Raw genomic sequence first — 15,686 nt, forward strand, 5'->3', positions numbered from 1 at the left:
TTTCTTCGTAACGCATTCGTGTACATTGCACAAATTCCAATTTGTTGTGGCTAACATTAGCTAGGCTAGCTAGGTGGCTAACGTTTGCTAGGCTAGAGGTTAGGGTTAGGTTTAGGGGTTAGGATTTAGGGTTAGGTAATATGCTAGCTAAGTAGTTATAGGGTTAAGGTTAGGGGAAGGGTTAGCGAACATGCTAAGTAGTTGCAAAGTAGCTAAAAAGTAGTAAGTAGTTGCTAATTAGCTAAAATTGTTCGTGATGAGATTTGAACATGCAACCTTTGGGTTGCAAGACGTTCGTGTTATACGCCCACCCATCCTCCCCAACCAACCTCTCTCCTATCGTTTCTGTCTTAAGTAACCTACTCATTATCTGTGATTTTGAAATTTACTGTATACAAAATCTTGTACTGCTTATGAAAATAAACTTTTTTGTGTGCCTGTCACGAATTTCCAATAAGCAATTTGTGTCTATTTCACAGTAGTCTGTGATACTGGGTTGGGTTTCAAATAAGAAAAATTATCATTTTAAAATGAGCTTGGCCATGTTAACAATCTTAACAATGATTAAACAAGAGAAAAATCACACAATGCTAAAATATAATGAGGAAGTTGAGTTCAACTATTCTCTGTCAATCCGAGCATGTGAGTGGAGCTGGAGTGGAGCGAGGAGCGGAGTGAGGAGCGGAGCCTGCCCAATTTGACTGGAGTGAGATTCCCAAAGGCTGGAGTGTCGGCCTTCTCGCCCGCTCCAGGAGCGCTCACTTCACCAGCTCAGGGCATGCCCGCCCCAGCATGCATTTGTAGTCTACTTGTGTGCTGCTATAGCCTTTTGCTTTAGCTACTGTCATGGAGTTCGCTAAATATTTTCTTTATGATAAAACACACAGGTGCTAAATCAAGGTGACTTAGAAAGATGAGGACTAAGAGCAAGAGATGGAGTGTGGTGATGTAGTGTCCAAAACTAAAGAATCATTGTGGAATCTGAAAAGACACTTGATGGTGTACTTACTATGTGCACATGCTAAAAGAAAGGAATGAGGTGGGTAGATAACTGTCATTGTAGCAAAGTATTTATAAACAAAAAATCAGATCTCTTAAACGTTTCGTTAATTTTCGTTCTATTACCTATACAATAGGCCATAATTTATTTTTGGCCCAATAGGCCTGGCATATTCCCACGTTCAAGGAGCTTTCCGTTTCGATTTGATTATTTTGGCCTAAAAAAACAATAATATCTCTGCCCAGCCTGGCAATCAATCAATCAATCAATTTTATTTTATATAGCCCTTCTTACATCAGCTAATATCTCGAAGTGCTGTACAGAAACCCAGCCTAAAACCCCAAACAGCTAGTAATGCAGGTGTAGAAGCACGGTGGCTAGGAAAAACTCCCTAGAAAGGCGAAAGCCTAGGAAGAAACCTAGAGAGGAACCAGGCTATGAGGGGTGGCCAGTCCTCTTCTGGCTGTGCCGGGTGGAGATTATAACAGAACCATGCCAAGATGTTCAAAAATGTTCATAAGTGACAAGCATGGTCAAATAATAATCTCCTGAATCTCCTGAGTGGCGCAGTGGTCTAAGGCACTGCATCGCAGTGCTAACTGTGCCACTAGAGATCCTGGTTCGAATCCAGGCTCTGTCGCAGCCGGCCGCGACCGGGAGACTCATGGGCGGCGCACAATTGGCCCAGCGTCGTCCAGGGTAGGGGAGGGAATGGCCGGCAGGGATGTAGCTCAGTTGATAGAGCATGGCGTTTGCAACGCCAGGGTTGTGGGTTCGATTCCCACAGGGGGCCAGTATAAAAAAAAAAATGTAATCACTAACTGTAAGTCGCTCTGGATAAGTGCGTCTGCTAAATGACTAAAATGTAAATGTAAATGTAAAAAATAATCAGGAATAAATCTCAGTTGGCAAGAATGGCCAAAGGGTGTCTATTATCCCCATGAGCCTGAAGCCACAGACTGGCCAAACTCGTGTTTCTAAAAATGAATTCAAAGGCACTAATAAGTCATTTTTCATTTAATTTGTATTTAATTCTAAGTAAGTCACAGCCTATATGCACAATGTATAGACTACACTGATTTAATACAACAAAATGTTGTTTAAATGCTGAGCCCTTTATGTCCCTACCAGCCTATTGTGTTGCACTCGCAAATGCTTCACAATGTATTTCTTTGTAGGCTGTAGCCTTGAACAAATTTAAATAATATAGCCTAAATAATTCATTTTCTTCCCTTCTTAGTCTCCATCTGGCTCCTGACCTATTTAGAGTGTTTATATGCTGTTTAATAGGACATGTAGCCTATTTGAAATGATGTTCGCTTCCTACATTCACCTTTTCATGTTTATTCAAATACTTTTCATTCAAAATGGTTTGGTTTAAATACTTAAAAACCAATTGGTAGGTCCAGGTAGTCACAAAAATACAGTGGGGAAAAAAAGTATTTAGTCAGCCACCAATTGTGCAAGTTCTCCCACTTAAAAAGATGAGAGAGGCCTGTAATTTTCATCATAGGTACACGTCAACTATGACAGACAAATTGAGAAAAATAAATCCAGAAAATCACATTGTAGGATTTTTTATGAATTTATTTGCAAATTATGGTGGAAAATAAGTATTTGGTCACCTACAAACAAGCAAGATTTCTGGCTCTCACAGACCTGTAACTTCTTCTTTAAGAGGCTCCTCTGTCCTCCACTCGTTACCTGTATTAATGGCACCTGTTTGAACTTGTTATCAGTATAAAAGACACCTGTCCACAACCTCAAACAGTCACATTCCAAACTCCACTATGGCCAAGACCAAAGAGCTGTCAAAGGACACCAGAAACAAAATTGTAGACCTGCACCAGGCTGGGAAGACTGAATCTGCAATAGGTAAGCAGCTTGGTTTGAAGAAATCAACTGTGGGAGCAATTATTAGGAAATGGAAGACATACAAGACCACTGATATTCTCCCTCGATCTGGGGCTCCACGCAAGATCTCACCCCGTGGGATCAAAATGATCCAAACGGGGGGACCTAGTGAATGACCTGCAGAGAGCTGGGACCAAAGTAACAAAGCCTACCATCAGTAACACACTACGCCGCCAGGGACTCAAATCCTGCAGTGCCAGACGTGTCCCCCTGCTTAAGCCAGTACATGTCCAGGCCCGTCTGAAGTTTGCTAGAGTGCATTTGGATGATCCAGAAGAGGATTGGGAGAATGTCATATGGTCAGATGAAACCAAAATAGAAATTTTTGGTAAAAACTCAACTTGTCGTGTTTGGAGGACAAAGAATGCTGAGTTGCATCCAAAGAACACCATACCTACTGTGAAGCATGGGGGGTGGAAACATCATGCTTTGGGGCTGTTTTTCTGCAAAGGGACCAGGACGACTGATCCGTGTAAAGGGAAAGAATGAATGGGGCCATGTATCGTGAGATTTTGAGTAAAAACCTCCTTCCATCAGCAAGGGCATTGAAGATGAAACGTGGCTGGGTCTTTCAGCATGACAATGATCCCAAACACACCGCCCGGGCAACGAAGGAGTGGCTTCGTAAGAAGCATTTCAAGGTCCTGGAGTGGCCTAGCCAGTCTCCAGATCTCAACCCCATAGAAAATCTTTGGAGGGAGTTGAAATCCGTGTTGCCCAACGACAGCCCCAAAACATCACTGCTCTAGAGGAGATCTACATGGAGGAATGGGCCAAAATACCAGCAACAGTGTGTGAAAATCTTGTGAAGACTTACAGAAAACATTTGACCTGTGTCATTGCCAACAAAGGGTATATAACAAAGTATTGAGAAACTTTTGTTATTGACCAAATACTTATTTTCCACCATAATTTGCAAATAAATTCATAAAAAATCCTACAATGTGATTTTCTGGATTTCTTTTTCTCATTTTGTCTGTCATAGTTGACGTGTACCTATGATGAAAATTACAGGCCTCTCTCATCTTTTTAAGTGGGAGAACTTGCACAATTGGTGGCTGACTAAATACTTTTTTCCCCCACTGTAGATGGGTGTTGGTTAAAATGTGATTTTAATGAATGGGGCAAATTTGGAGCGGGAGTTTCTTTTCCTGTGAGGGAGGAGCGGTTTTTAGCAGAGATTAGGAAAGGACATGGAGCACCGGAGCACTGCTCCATGAGTGATGAGCAGGATTTCCAACCGCTCAACTCCGCTCACATGCTCTGCTCTCAATGATGTCACCAGACCTACAGTATACAGTAGAGGTTAATTTCTATTGGCTCAACTGAGGACAAAGGTAATGAGTTATGTGTACATTGCACAATCAATCTTCTACGTTTGCGTGCCTATGATCCGTATGATAAGCTGTTTGTAGGATGAAGTAAGGACACACGTGTGGAGCCTGGGCATCATTTTAGATTTGATTGATTGATTGATTTGATCATTAAAAGTAGTAGGCTGCTCCAGTCAGAGACAACATTGCATACATTAAATATTATTGACGGTAAAAACACGATAAAGTCTTATTTTATTGTGATCCTCTTTGGCAAACAATATGGCAGGTGGCCAAGATCGACAATGCACACGCTTGTTCACACAATGTAATAAATAAAAAAACACAGCGCTAAATTACAAATATTTATAACATAATCAACAGTACAGCGGTGCCCATAGGTGAAGCAAAGTTCAGCATTACAGACACACACTCAACCTCCTGTATGTAGACTCAGCATAAGGAGCAGCACGCTATCAATCAAGGTGGTAGTCACTCTATCGATCAAGGATAAAGTGGGAGTGGTAATTGTCCGGAACCTGATTTGCAGAAGTCAGAACCATCAACAAGAGTTCACACAGAGTTCAGCTATACTATATGCTAATGAAACCAAGGGGACCATAAAATACATTAACCGAGCTTAACCGGATACATTTCAGGGGTAAAAACAAAAGAGAATAATTTAAAATAATCTTAATAATCTTAAGAATGACTTAAGACGAGAAAATCACACTGCTGATACCAGTGGTAAAACATATTGATGATAACAAAACGCATAATAAATCATATTCAAACCTGATAAGGTGATTTAACGAAATCATATGTTAAATACAATCACAACCTTCCTATAGATTATGCACTTTTTATTCTTTCTAGCAACTCCAATGTTAGGAGTCGGCCCTGCAGAAACCCTACCACCCATTGGCTATTAGGGACCATTGATACAGGGCAGATTCCCAGCCCTGTGGAGGTAGAGGATAGGCTGAACAAACCCAGTGACACAACACACCTGTGTCCTTACTTCCTGAATGATGACTGTGCAGTGTGCACATAACCCATTATTACCTTTCTCTTAAGTTGACCAGTAGAAAATGGAATAGGACATTTTCCTAAATAAAATGTGTGTGCTTGCTTGTCTTTGAATATTTATACTTGTGAAATAAATGGTAGTGGGGTAAAACAACATGCAGTGGAAGTGGTAATGACTGCAGTAGTAATTTAATTGGTAGTGACTACAGTAGTAATAGTAGTGACTGTTTTAGTATGATTTATAACAAGAGTATGTCAGATTGCTAGAGTTGCCTTTCAGCAAGCAAACTAATGACGTGATGTTAGGTCCCCCAGGTGATCGTGGAGCCGATGACCTATATTCAGTAGGAGGACCAGGCCCATCTGGACCCTGGGGAGATATTGGGATCATGGGTTTACCAGGTAACACACACACACTCACACACACACAATCACAACAAAAAGTATTCTTGTATGCATGGCATACCAACTTATGATATCATACTGAAAATGGTTCAAACAAATTAAAATCCAATTGATTATGTTCTTACTGTTCTTATTGAGTTGTGTGGATGTGATATCTTAGGTCCCCATGGAATAAAGGGAGTTCCAGGTTACCACGGAGGCCCGGGACAAGACGGTAGACCCGGTCCATACGGGCCTAAAGGAACTAAAGGAGAGGCCAGTTATGCTCAACCAGGCCGCCTAGGACCACCTGGACAGAAGGTGTGTTCAACAAACAGAACCACAGTCTATTACCAGCTATTGAAATCACTGCCAAGGTGCAACACAATACTGTATAACTACAGACACCATTTAAACACCAATGTGACTGTTACCTGGCTCTGATAACACTATTCTCTCTCTCGCTCTCGCTCTCTCTCTCTCGCTCTCTCTCTCTCTCTCTCTCTCCTTCTCTTTAGGGCGAGCCAGCAGTGTGGAGCAGACATGGTTCTAAGGGAGAGAAAGGCTCTCCTGCTTACGCAGGTCGTCCAGGCTCCCAAGGTCCCACTGGAGCCAAAGGAGACCCAGGACATTATGGACATCATGGTTACTACTACTGAAATACTAATTATGATAGATGATCATGAGGATGATGATGCTTGTAATTTTCTTAGTCTTTCTTTCTTTTTGTTTCTTCTCTGTGATCCAGGACCCCAAGGTCCTGCAGGGCCACCAGGTACCGATGGTCCTCCAGGCCTCCCAGGACCCACTCCGTCATATGGAGCTCCAGGTCAGAACATCACTAAGGTTTATTCAAGAAATACTGTATATCAATGAAAATACAGTATGTGTATGTTTTTATGTCTCTATGACGTGTGTGTGTATATGTTGTTGGAGTGTCTGACCATGTACTCTTTCATAGGACAACCAGGGTTACCTGGCCCTCCTGGTCCCTGTGGTGCTAAAGGTAACCAAGGTCATGATGGCATTCCTGGACCTGCTGGTCAGAAGGGAGAGACACGTAAGACACCTTGACTTCTACTTGCGTTGTGTTTAAATCAATACTTCTTGCCCCATGCATATGTAATAATTTAACATTTTGTGGATATAATATATCTTCTGGTGCTCTCTCTAGTGATTGTGGGGTCGACTCCTGGCCTACGTGGAGAGAATGGACAACCAGGTGAGTCTCAGATTGATGACATCATTCCTATACCTTCAGACATGTACCACTAGCTCAACATTTGGATTTGTTATTGGCTAAACCTATATTATTAATTCGAATTGGTTCTGTAATAAACTTGATTTAAGTTACTATTGGCTCCGTTCATGGCTAAAATTGGTCTAATTGGCTAAAATTGTTTTCTGTTTCCCTATAGGTCCAATGGGAGATGTGGGTTTTCCTGGCCCCACTGTTTTTGGACCCCCAGGGCTTACAGGAGACCGGGGCGTCGAAGGACCCCAAGGTCCTCGTGGTGAGCCAGGGCGTGGTGCTGTTTGTCTCAACGGGCTGAAAGGAGAAACTGGTCCTCATGGCAGACCTGGAAGCCCTGGTGAGGACTCACTGTTCTTTGTGGCTTTGGACACCAACTCTGTCACTGATTAGCTCTATACCTGAATCTAACTGAAACTGTAGCAGTTAGTGCTGACACAAACTCTACCCTTGAATCAAATTCAATCTCTATCCTTGACTCTATAGGTGGTTTCCCAGACACAGATTAAACCTACATCTGGACAGTATAGAGAATAAAGTGCTTCTTAGTCAAGGACTAGGCTTGGACTCATTATGAACAACTATCCCAGATTCACTCACACTATTGGCTAGTTTTAACTCACTCATTCAAACTCTTATTCCTTCTGACTAACAAACTCAATAGTTATGACTTAGTAAGTCAAACTCTTATCTCTGACTCTAACTCAACCTCTCCCTTATTCACAACGGCCCTGAATGCTACTCTATCAAAACATGCCTCTGACTGAAATGGGTCTTTCTGTCTGCAGGACACCGGGGCCCACGGGGCCAGTCAGGGTCTGGAGGCTATGAACATAAAGGGGACAGGGGAGACCCAGGCGCTCCAGGGGGCAGAGGCTTCGACGGGCCCAGAGGGGACCCAGGGATTCCAGGGCCATGGGTGAGTCACTCCACTGAAGAGTACAAGACCAACTAAATGTTGCTTATGTTTTGGAACATCTCTTAAACGCTGGAAAATATAGATGTTCTAAGTAATTCTGTGTATAATTTAAAGTCTGAGTTATTGCTTGAATTGCTTTCTACCCCATAGGGACCAAGAGCTATCCCTGGACCTCCGGGACCAATAGGTGAACCAGGTCACCCTGGACCCCAAGGATTCCCCGGTAATCTTATTGCATCAACAACAATCCTCTGCATTGTCATTTTTTATTTACAAAAACTAAATTGTCATTACACCATAGTATTGAGTGCAGCCAAGAGTTTATCCTGACCATGAAGAACTCTGGGTTCTGGTTCTAGTTCTAGGGCAAAGACTTTTCCCTGGTAAATTCACATGCTCTGGAAAAAACTCCTGTGCCTATTAATGTGTGCCGTGTGTTGTAGCCATCAAAACGTCATCCCTAGATTTTCTTTGACATGCTAGATGGTGTGTGTGTGTGTGTGTGTGTGTGTGTGTGTGTGTGTGTGTGTGTACAAAATGTGTTTGGTTTGTTTCACTTGAGCGAGTCTGACCACAAGTCTGAGACCACTATGATGACACCAAATGCGTTTGATGGATCATTTTTGCATTCTTCTAATGCAGGGTCTGCTCAACCCTCTTCCTGGAGATCTACTGTCCTGAAGGTGTTCAGTCCAACCCTAATTTAGCGTATCTGATTCAGCTAGTTAAGGTCTTGTTGAGCAGCTAATAAGTAGAATCAGGTGTGTTAAATTAGGGTTGGACTGAAAACCCACAGGACGGTAGATATCCAGGAAGAGGGTTGGGCAGCCCTGGTCTAATGCCTCTAAAGGGGAAAGTAATCCAAAAGTAATTAGATTACATTACTGAGTTTGGGTAATCCAAAAGTTACGTTACTGATTACAATTTTGGACAGGTACTAGTAACTGTAAAGTATTACAATTAGAAAGTAACCTACCCAACCGTGTGTGTGTGTGGTGCAGTTGGTGATTCAGTGTCTCTTGATGAACTGTGGTGTTTTAGGAGAGACGGGTGATCCTAGTTATAACCCCGGCCCCAAAGGACCAAATGGAGCCAAAGGCCAGCCAGGACCACCAGGTCAATATTTAACACTCAACATTAAACTCTGACAACTCAACATTAAACACTGACAACTCAACATTAAACACTGACAACTCAACATTTAACACTGAAAATTCAAAACTCAACATTCAACACTGAAAACCATTGGGTCAATATTCAATTTACCAAAGCATCCTAACTCTAAACAGTATCTTTAGCACAATTTATTCTTAAGTAGTTAGTCAAAACAAATCAAAGGTTTTTTCATGCACATCTACAGGTCGTCCAGGGCTTGACGTGTCTGGACAAGTGAGACACCATCAAGGGGATCCAGGCCCTCCAGGTCACCCCGGGAACCAAGGATTTCCAGGTCCAAGTGGGCCGCCAGGACGGCCAGGATTTGCAGGTTCAGTATCCTTTTATCATCTGCAACTACAAGCCACATGGCCAGGCCAACCATGATTCACTTCAACCAAATGTCATATTCTTTCTAACTAATGAAGTAGTCTATGGGGAAGGAGTGAATGCAACCTATGCCATGTCTTAGCTACGGGCACCACAGGCTAACATTGGCACAAATGGTCTCATTAGCTCCTACTTTAGCTTTGGCTAACTAAATTGCTTACCAAAATCAAGTTGCCCCTCTCACTGCCAGGCCCCACAGGCCCTAAGGGTCAGTACGGACACAGCCCTCCAGGCCTGCCTGGCTTCCCCGGGCGCAAGGGAGACAAGGGATCACAGGGACAGACAGGTATTTATATAAATGTGTTTGCCAGTGATCTTGTTGAACATGAGGCGAACCGTTGGAAAACATGTATTTTATCTAAGTGTTTTTGCTTGGGCAGGGCCGGTGGGCTACCAGGGGCCTCCGGGTCAGAAGGGTTCTCGTGGCCCGTGGGGCTCCAGCACGGCAGGTCTGGCTGACAGTTTCCTGCTGGCCCGACACAGCCAGACGATCAGAGTGCCTGACTGCCCCAGAGGCACCACCCTCATCTACTCCGGATACTCTCTGCTCTTCATTAATGGCAATGAGAGAGCCCACGGACAAGACCTAGGTAAACAGCATGGAGTCACACATTAATAGTAATGAGGCACACACACACTGCTCAACACAAAGTCACCAAACGCAGAGCGGTTGTATTCATAGGTTGCACCTCTGTCATTTGGGCGACGTCATGCCATTGTTCTGAACGTTCTCAAGCTGTGCTCTACCGGCACAATAGTGGTGCTCTAAACTTGTGATAAGCCCAGTCATTCTGGATGGAGGCTAACAACTGTTTAGTCTAAATTACACTGTAGTGCCTGGAAATACAATGACTTTGCTAAAGTAGTCAAATATTTAGTAGGAAACGGCATTATCATGTCATCAAATGTACTTTAGACAGATGGCAATGTTGTCATTAGCTAGCAAAGTTTGTCAAAAATGGCTAGCAATGCTGACATTAGCTAGCTATAATCCGGTGTCCTCCCCTCAATCTTAGCTAACTATCTAAGGTTATACTACATTTAAAGTCAGTCTGATGATATCCAAAGGATGACAAAAGGTTTTCCTGCTAATGAATTGCCTCCTTTTGAACATGCAACCCATGAATAGGTGCAATATGGTGAAATTCTTACAAAGCATATCAAAAGGCAATGTGGAGCTAATAACATTTTGGTTAATACCTAATGTATCCAATCATCTCAGATCTACCTAGAGGGTACAGGTCGATTTGGGATTGAGCAAATGAGGTCCTAAAATTGTGATGTTAGCTCGGCACTCTTACTTTTGCTGTTAATTTGACATTGTCTCTCTTTGATGACCTCACCACTGTCCCCCCCAGGCTCCATGGGCAGCTGCCTACCTCGTTTCTCCACCATGCCCTTCCTGTTCTGTGACACGGACAACACCTGTCGCTACGCCGCCCGCAATGACTACTCCTATTGGCTGTCAACGGAGAAGTCCATGCCGCGCAGCATGGACCTGATCAGAGGAGACGAGATAGGGAGCTACATCAGCAGGTACACAGTCCTGGGAGGAGGGACACAGACACACACACACACACACACACACACACATACTTGCAGTCTAAAAAATACAGGGCCTCTACAGTCTGCACTCTTTATTTTGGAACACATTTTGACATGTTGCACTGAAATGACACTATATGCTACACTTGTTGGTGGCGTGTGATTTAGGTGTTCAGTGTGTGAGGGCAGCTCCAATGCCATCGCCATCCACAGCCAGACCACCAAGACCCCAGACTGTCCTCGTGACTGGGAATCCCTCTGGACTGGATACTCCTTTGTCATGGTAACAACCTGCTCCCTGTATTCTATCGATATACTGTTTAATGTCTGTACTTACAGTGCCTTCAGAAAGTATTCATACCACTTGACTTATTCAACATTTTGTTGTGTGACAGCCTGAATTCAAAACAGATTAAATAGATTTGTTCTCTCACCCATCTACACACAATACCCCATAATGACGAAGTAAAATCATGTTTTTAGAAATGTTTGTATATTTATTGAAAATGAAATACAGAAATATACATTTACATAAGTATTCACACCCCTGAGTCAATACTTTGTAGAAGCACCTTTGGCGGCGATTACAGCTTTGAGTCGTCTTGGGCATGTCTCTATCAGCTTTGCACATCTGGATTTGGGGTTGAATGATGATGATGATGATGATGATAATGATATGAATGATAATGATGCAAATGAAACATCATAGTAGGAGCATAATGTAGCATACTCCATTGTGACATAATTCAAAACTCAGTCTAACTTACTCTCCTTTACCTTCTCTATACTTCTCTCCCCGTCACTTCTTCTGCCCCATCCTGCCCTTCATTTTGTCATCTCTTTCCTCTTTCTCCTCACCTCTGCTTGTTTTCTATACTCCTCTCCTCCTTTCCATACCCCATTGCGCCCCCCTCTCTCTTCTTCCCAGCAAACGGGTGCGGGTGCTGAGGGGTCGGGGCAGCCCCTAGTCTCTCCAGGCTCATGTCTGGAACACTTCCGCCAGGTCCCCTTCATCGAGTGCCACGGCCGGGGAACCTGCAACTACTTCCCTGACTCCTACAGCTACTGGCTGGCCTCGCTCGACCCCAATCGCATGTTCAGGTTAGAATCATCACATCAGAGATCGATTCAGTGTTTATACTATACTATCAGTGGTGTAGTGGAGGGTAAACGCAAGTAAACGCAGTTTATGCATATATTTTTAGATTTTGCATGATCGTTTACCCACCTATTGTGGAAAAATGCATAGAACATATATGGAGCGTTACTTTATTCACCGCAAACGGTGATTAGCGTTTACCCACCTATTTTTTTTTACCACTACATCACTGTATACAATACTAAACTGTTCAAATCAAGCTTTATTTTGAGTGCTCTTTTTGTTAGCTTTGCTTTTCGGTAGGGTGCTTTTTAGTCGTTCATTTTTTTTATCCGTTTTTATTTGTTTTTTCCCGTGAAGCAGACTGTGTTGCATTCCATGTCTGAAATGTACTGTATAATAAAGCTTGATTTGATTTTACTTATCAATATTTATGGCCACATACGGGGATGTTTTCTTTTCAATACCTGTACAGCATTATCTTTTATCAAGATAACTGTAGTTATTTATGTTTTGTGACAGTGTTCAGTATTAATCTAATCATTTCTAGGGTGGTTTAGGTCATTCTGTCTGGCCTTACCTATACACCACACTAAACTCCTCTTCTTTGTGCCCCTCCCCTGCAGTAAGCCTGTGCCACAGACTGTGAAGGGACGTCTTCTAGAGAATGTCATCAGTCGCTGCCGCGTCTGCAGGAAACCCTATTGAACAGTGCCAGGGGCCGGAATAAGAGTTGGGGAAATTACCATTGGGAGGAGGGGCTAAGGAGATTGACTGGCCTATGGGGATGTGACAGGTAGTGTAGGTCAGTGGTCGGTAGCACTTTATTTTATGGTACTGTTTCCACTGGTATTTACATGGTATTTAACATGAAATGTATTTGCTAACAGGTACTTTCTGGTATTTTATTCAAGAATTCACCACAATTGGTAACTATCTGGTATTGAATGGTGCTTAGTAGTGCTTGTTTTAATGAATCTCAAACAAGTAATGCATACGTAATTCATGTGAATTCACCATAAAATGTCTTAGCAAATACCTTGTTATTTTCTGTACCGTAAAATAAAGTGCTACCCAGTGGTCCTCACTCTGGGTCATGGAGAGTACGGATGTGGAACGGTTTTAATTGTTTTTGTCCGTGATCACCTTGTCCTTAAGCCATCAGCCATGTTTCTAAGGAATTGTGTGGTTAGCGCATTAGAATATTTGTCTGAAAGAACACCCCATTATATAGACATTACAATATGATTATTGTCCCATCATTGTTAAAATCCCATCAAAGTAACGGTTCATTTTGCACTGACTGAGGCTGTGTGCAGGGTAATGCACTACCACCACAGGTCACCACGTGGTGTCCAACATACCTTGGTTCAAATAGCATTGGCTGTGAGTGTTAGAGCCTGCCTGGACTGCCAGATGGCAGGGTTTGCACTTTTGGGACTATTCCATCGGGTCCATTTTACCAGGCAAGCTCAATCAAGTGTTTGGAAAATGTCTAATACTACTTTAACCCATGTCTGGTACCCAATTCAACATACATGGCTAACCAGAGAGACTACTCATTACCTCTGAGTGTCTTCAGACAGTAGCTTGATTGGTGTGGTTAATAACACAGGAAATATACTAACTTCACAACACTGACATAAAATATGTAATTCAGACTGACATAAATACAGTATGTCATTAAAGCTAGAGTCCTTAATTGAAACTATAACAAAGTGGTCACCCCGCCTCTGTTTTGGTAAAAAGCTGAGGGATGAGCCTGGAGAAATGTCACCACTCTCAAAATAATACACAGAGCTGTGGATGCATTATTGATATCAAAATTATAGTTTTAGCCATGTTTTGAGGCTATACACTCTTAGAAGTAAAGGTGCCTGGAATAACCTTTTTGGGGTTCTTTCCAATTCAAAAAGGTTCCTCGAGGAACCTGTCTGAAAAGGGTCTTTGAGGAACCCCTGTGTACATTTTCAAACCGGAACCCTTTCGTGATGGAGGGGTTCCATTTTTTTTAATTTTTAATAACATTGTAGAGGTGGCAGCATATCAGAACATTGAAGGCGTGGCTTATTTGAGGTGTGGCTTTCAGGTAGTTATTTTTGGCCACCGGTTAGAGTAAATGTAATTCCTCTTCATGTTAAGTTTGTACACTGCAACAAAAAAAGTTATTGAATATTTATGCATATTACATATTCTAATAATAATAACATTGATTATTTAATATAGTAATAAAGTGTTAACTAACCCGCAGTTTGCGTTTGGCATCTTTTTGTTTGTTTTCATGTGATGTTTTTGTAACCGGTGTGAAATGGCTAGCTAGTTAGCGGTGCGCACTAGTAGCGTTTCAATCGGTGACGTCACTCGCTCTGAGACCTTGAAGTAGTTGTTTCCCCTGCTCTGCGAGGGCTGTGGCTTTTGTGGAGCGACGGGTAACGGTGCTTCGAGGGTGACTGTTGTCAATGTGTGCAGAGGGTCCCTGGTTCAAGCCCAGGTAGGGGCGAGGAGAGGGACGGAAGCAACACTGCTACATTTTATCAACTGTACTTGATCGTCAGTGTTTAATCATGGCAATTAAATTGTGGAGCAATGGACTGATCCTAATACTTTTAAGTATATTTGCAAGCACAAATGGACTCAGCTATGGAAACGCTGCGGGCAGGGGTATCCAGTACTATCGTAGAGAGTTCCTGCTACAATATAATTCCAACGCGCTGGAAAGCCCAGTGGTGGATTTAATTCCAGACTTCCTGAAAGCGAATCACAAGACAACTTTCAAATGCAAGCAAGGGAAATACGGGGGGATCCGGCGGAGATTGAAAGCGATGAGGAATAAACTTCCCTTGCCCAATCCTTAAGGGGAAACGCGGACGAGCTGACGGCTAACCTGCGCTACCTGCATGAGGACCGGGGACACCTACATCCTTGCAATCACTGGCTGGATGATCGGGTGACTAACAGCGAAGTGGAGCCAGCTGGTTTCACTATGATCAAACAGGATCGAGACCCTGCTACTAGTGGGAAACATCACGGTGGTGGGGTCTGTTTACTTATCAGGGACCAGACGTTGAACTGCTGTCGGTGTCCCTACAACCCCCATTTACCTGCCCTGTGAGTTCCCACAATTGTTTTGCAACTATAGATGTCGGGACTAGGCCTATGTTTTCATTGAGGGATGAAATTAGTAGCCTATGAATACATCAAAATAACGTTTATTTAATTGGTAACCTGTTGTAGAAAAGCAATTGTTAAGTCGAGGTTGTGCAAAACAACTTTTTTAGCCCGACTGTGCTGATCTACGGTACTCTGCTCCGCCTCGTACTGTACTATGACCGCAGAACAGACATGCTAAAAAACTTGTTTAACATGCCCTCTCGTGTACAATTGCTTTATTACATACATTCTAAAGCAAACACAGCCAAAGCTTCAAATATATATATATATTTTTTTTACGCTCCCAAACTAATCCTCAGGGACTTTATCAGTTGCTCAGTATCAATACTTTATGCACGTACCATCAGTATGTCAAATGCCAAACGACAAAAAATTAAATCACTAGACCTTTGCTATGGAACTATACCGAATGCATACTCTGCCACTACAAAGCCCCCTGCTGGGAAGCTCGGAGCATAATGTCATGTATCTACACACAATTTACCAAAGACTTCTTGAGAAATCTGTTAAAAACT

General features: G+C 42.7%; 1 protein-coding gene across 1 annotated transcript in view; it reads left to right on the plus strand.

Annotated features, from left to right (window-relative positions):
- LOC121534939 (collagen alpha-5(IV) chain) overlaps positions 1-14,243 on the plus strand; it is a 69,124-nt gene extending 54,881 nt beyond the window's left edge. Inside the window, exons 36-52 of the mRNA XM_041841571.2 lie at positions 5,563-5,658; positions 5,822-5,961; positions 6,159-6,285; positions 6,389-6,469; positions 6,602-6,700; positions 6,815-6,862; positions 7,059-7,232; positions 7,681-7,811; positions 7,962-8,034; positions 8,853-8,927; positions 9,172-9,297; positions 9,547-9,642; positions 9,737-9,946; positions 10,715-10,892; positions 11,070-11,184; positions 11,830-12,002; positions 12,627-14,243. Coding sequence (XP_041697505.1) covers positions 5,563-5,658; positions 5,822-5,961; positions 6,159-6,285; positions 6,389-6,469; positions 6,602-6,700; positions 6,815-6,862; positions 7,059-7,232; positions 7,681-7,811; positions 7,962-8,034; positions 8,853-8,927; positions 9,172-9,297; positions 9,547-9,642; positions 9,737-9,946; positions 10,715-10,892; positions 11,070-11,184; positions 11,830-12,002; positions 12,627-12,708 — 2,024 coding nt within the window. The 3' untranslated portion in view covers positions 12,709-14,243. The remainder of the gene's footprint in view (positions 1-5,562; positions 5,659-5,821; positions 5,962-6,158; positions 6,286-6,388; positions 6,470-6,601; positions 6,701-6,814; positions 6,863-7,058; positions 7,233-7,680; positions 7,812-7,961; positions 8,035-8,852; positions 8,928-9,171; positions 9,298-9,546; positions 9,643-9,736; positions 9,947-10,714; positions 10,893-11,069; positions 11,185-11,829; positions 12,003-12,626) is intronic.
- The last annotated feature ends 1,443 nt before the right edge of the window (positions 14,244-15,686 follow it).

The sequence above is a fragment of the Coregonus clupeaformis genome, chromosome 21 (assembly GCF_020615455.1).
Source record: "Coregonus clupeaformis isolate EN_2021a chromosome 21, ASM2061545v1, whole genome shotgun sequence".
Lineage (NCBI taxonomy): Eukaryota > Metazoa > Chordata > Actinopteri > Salmoniformes > Salmonidae > Coregonus > Coregonus clupeaformis.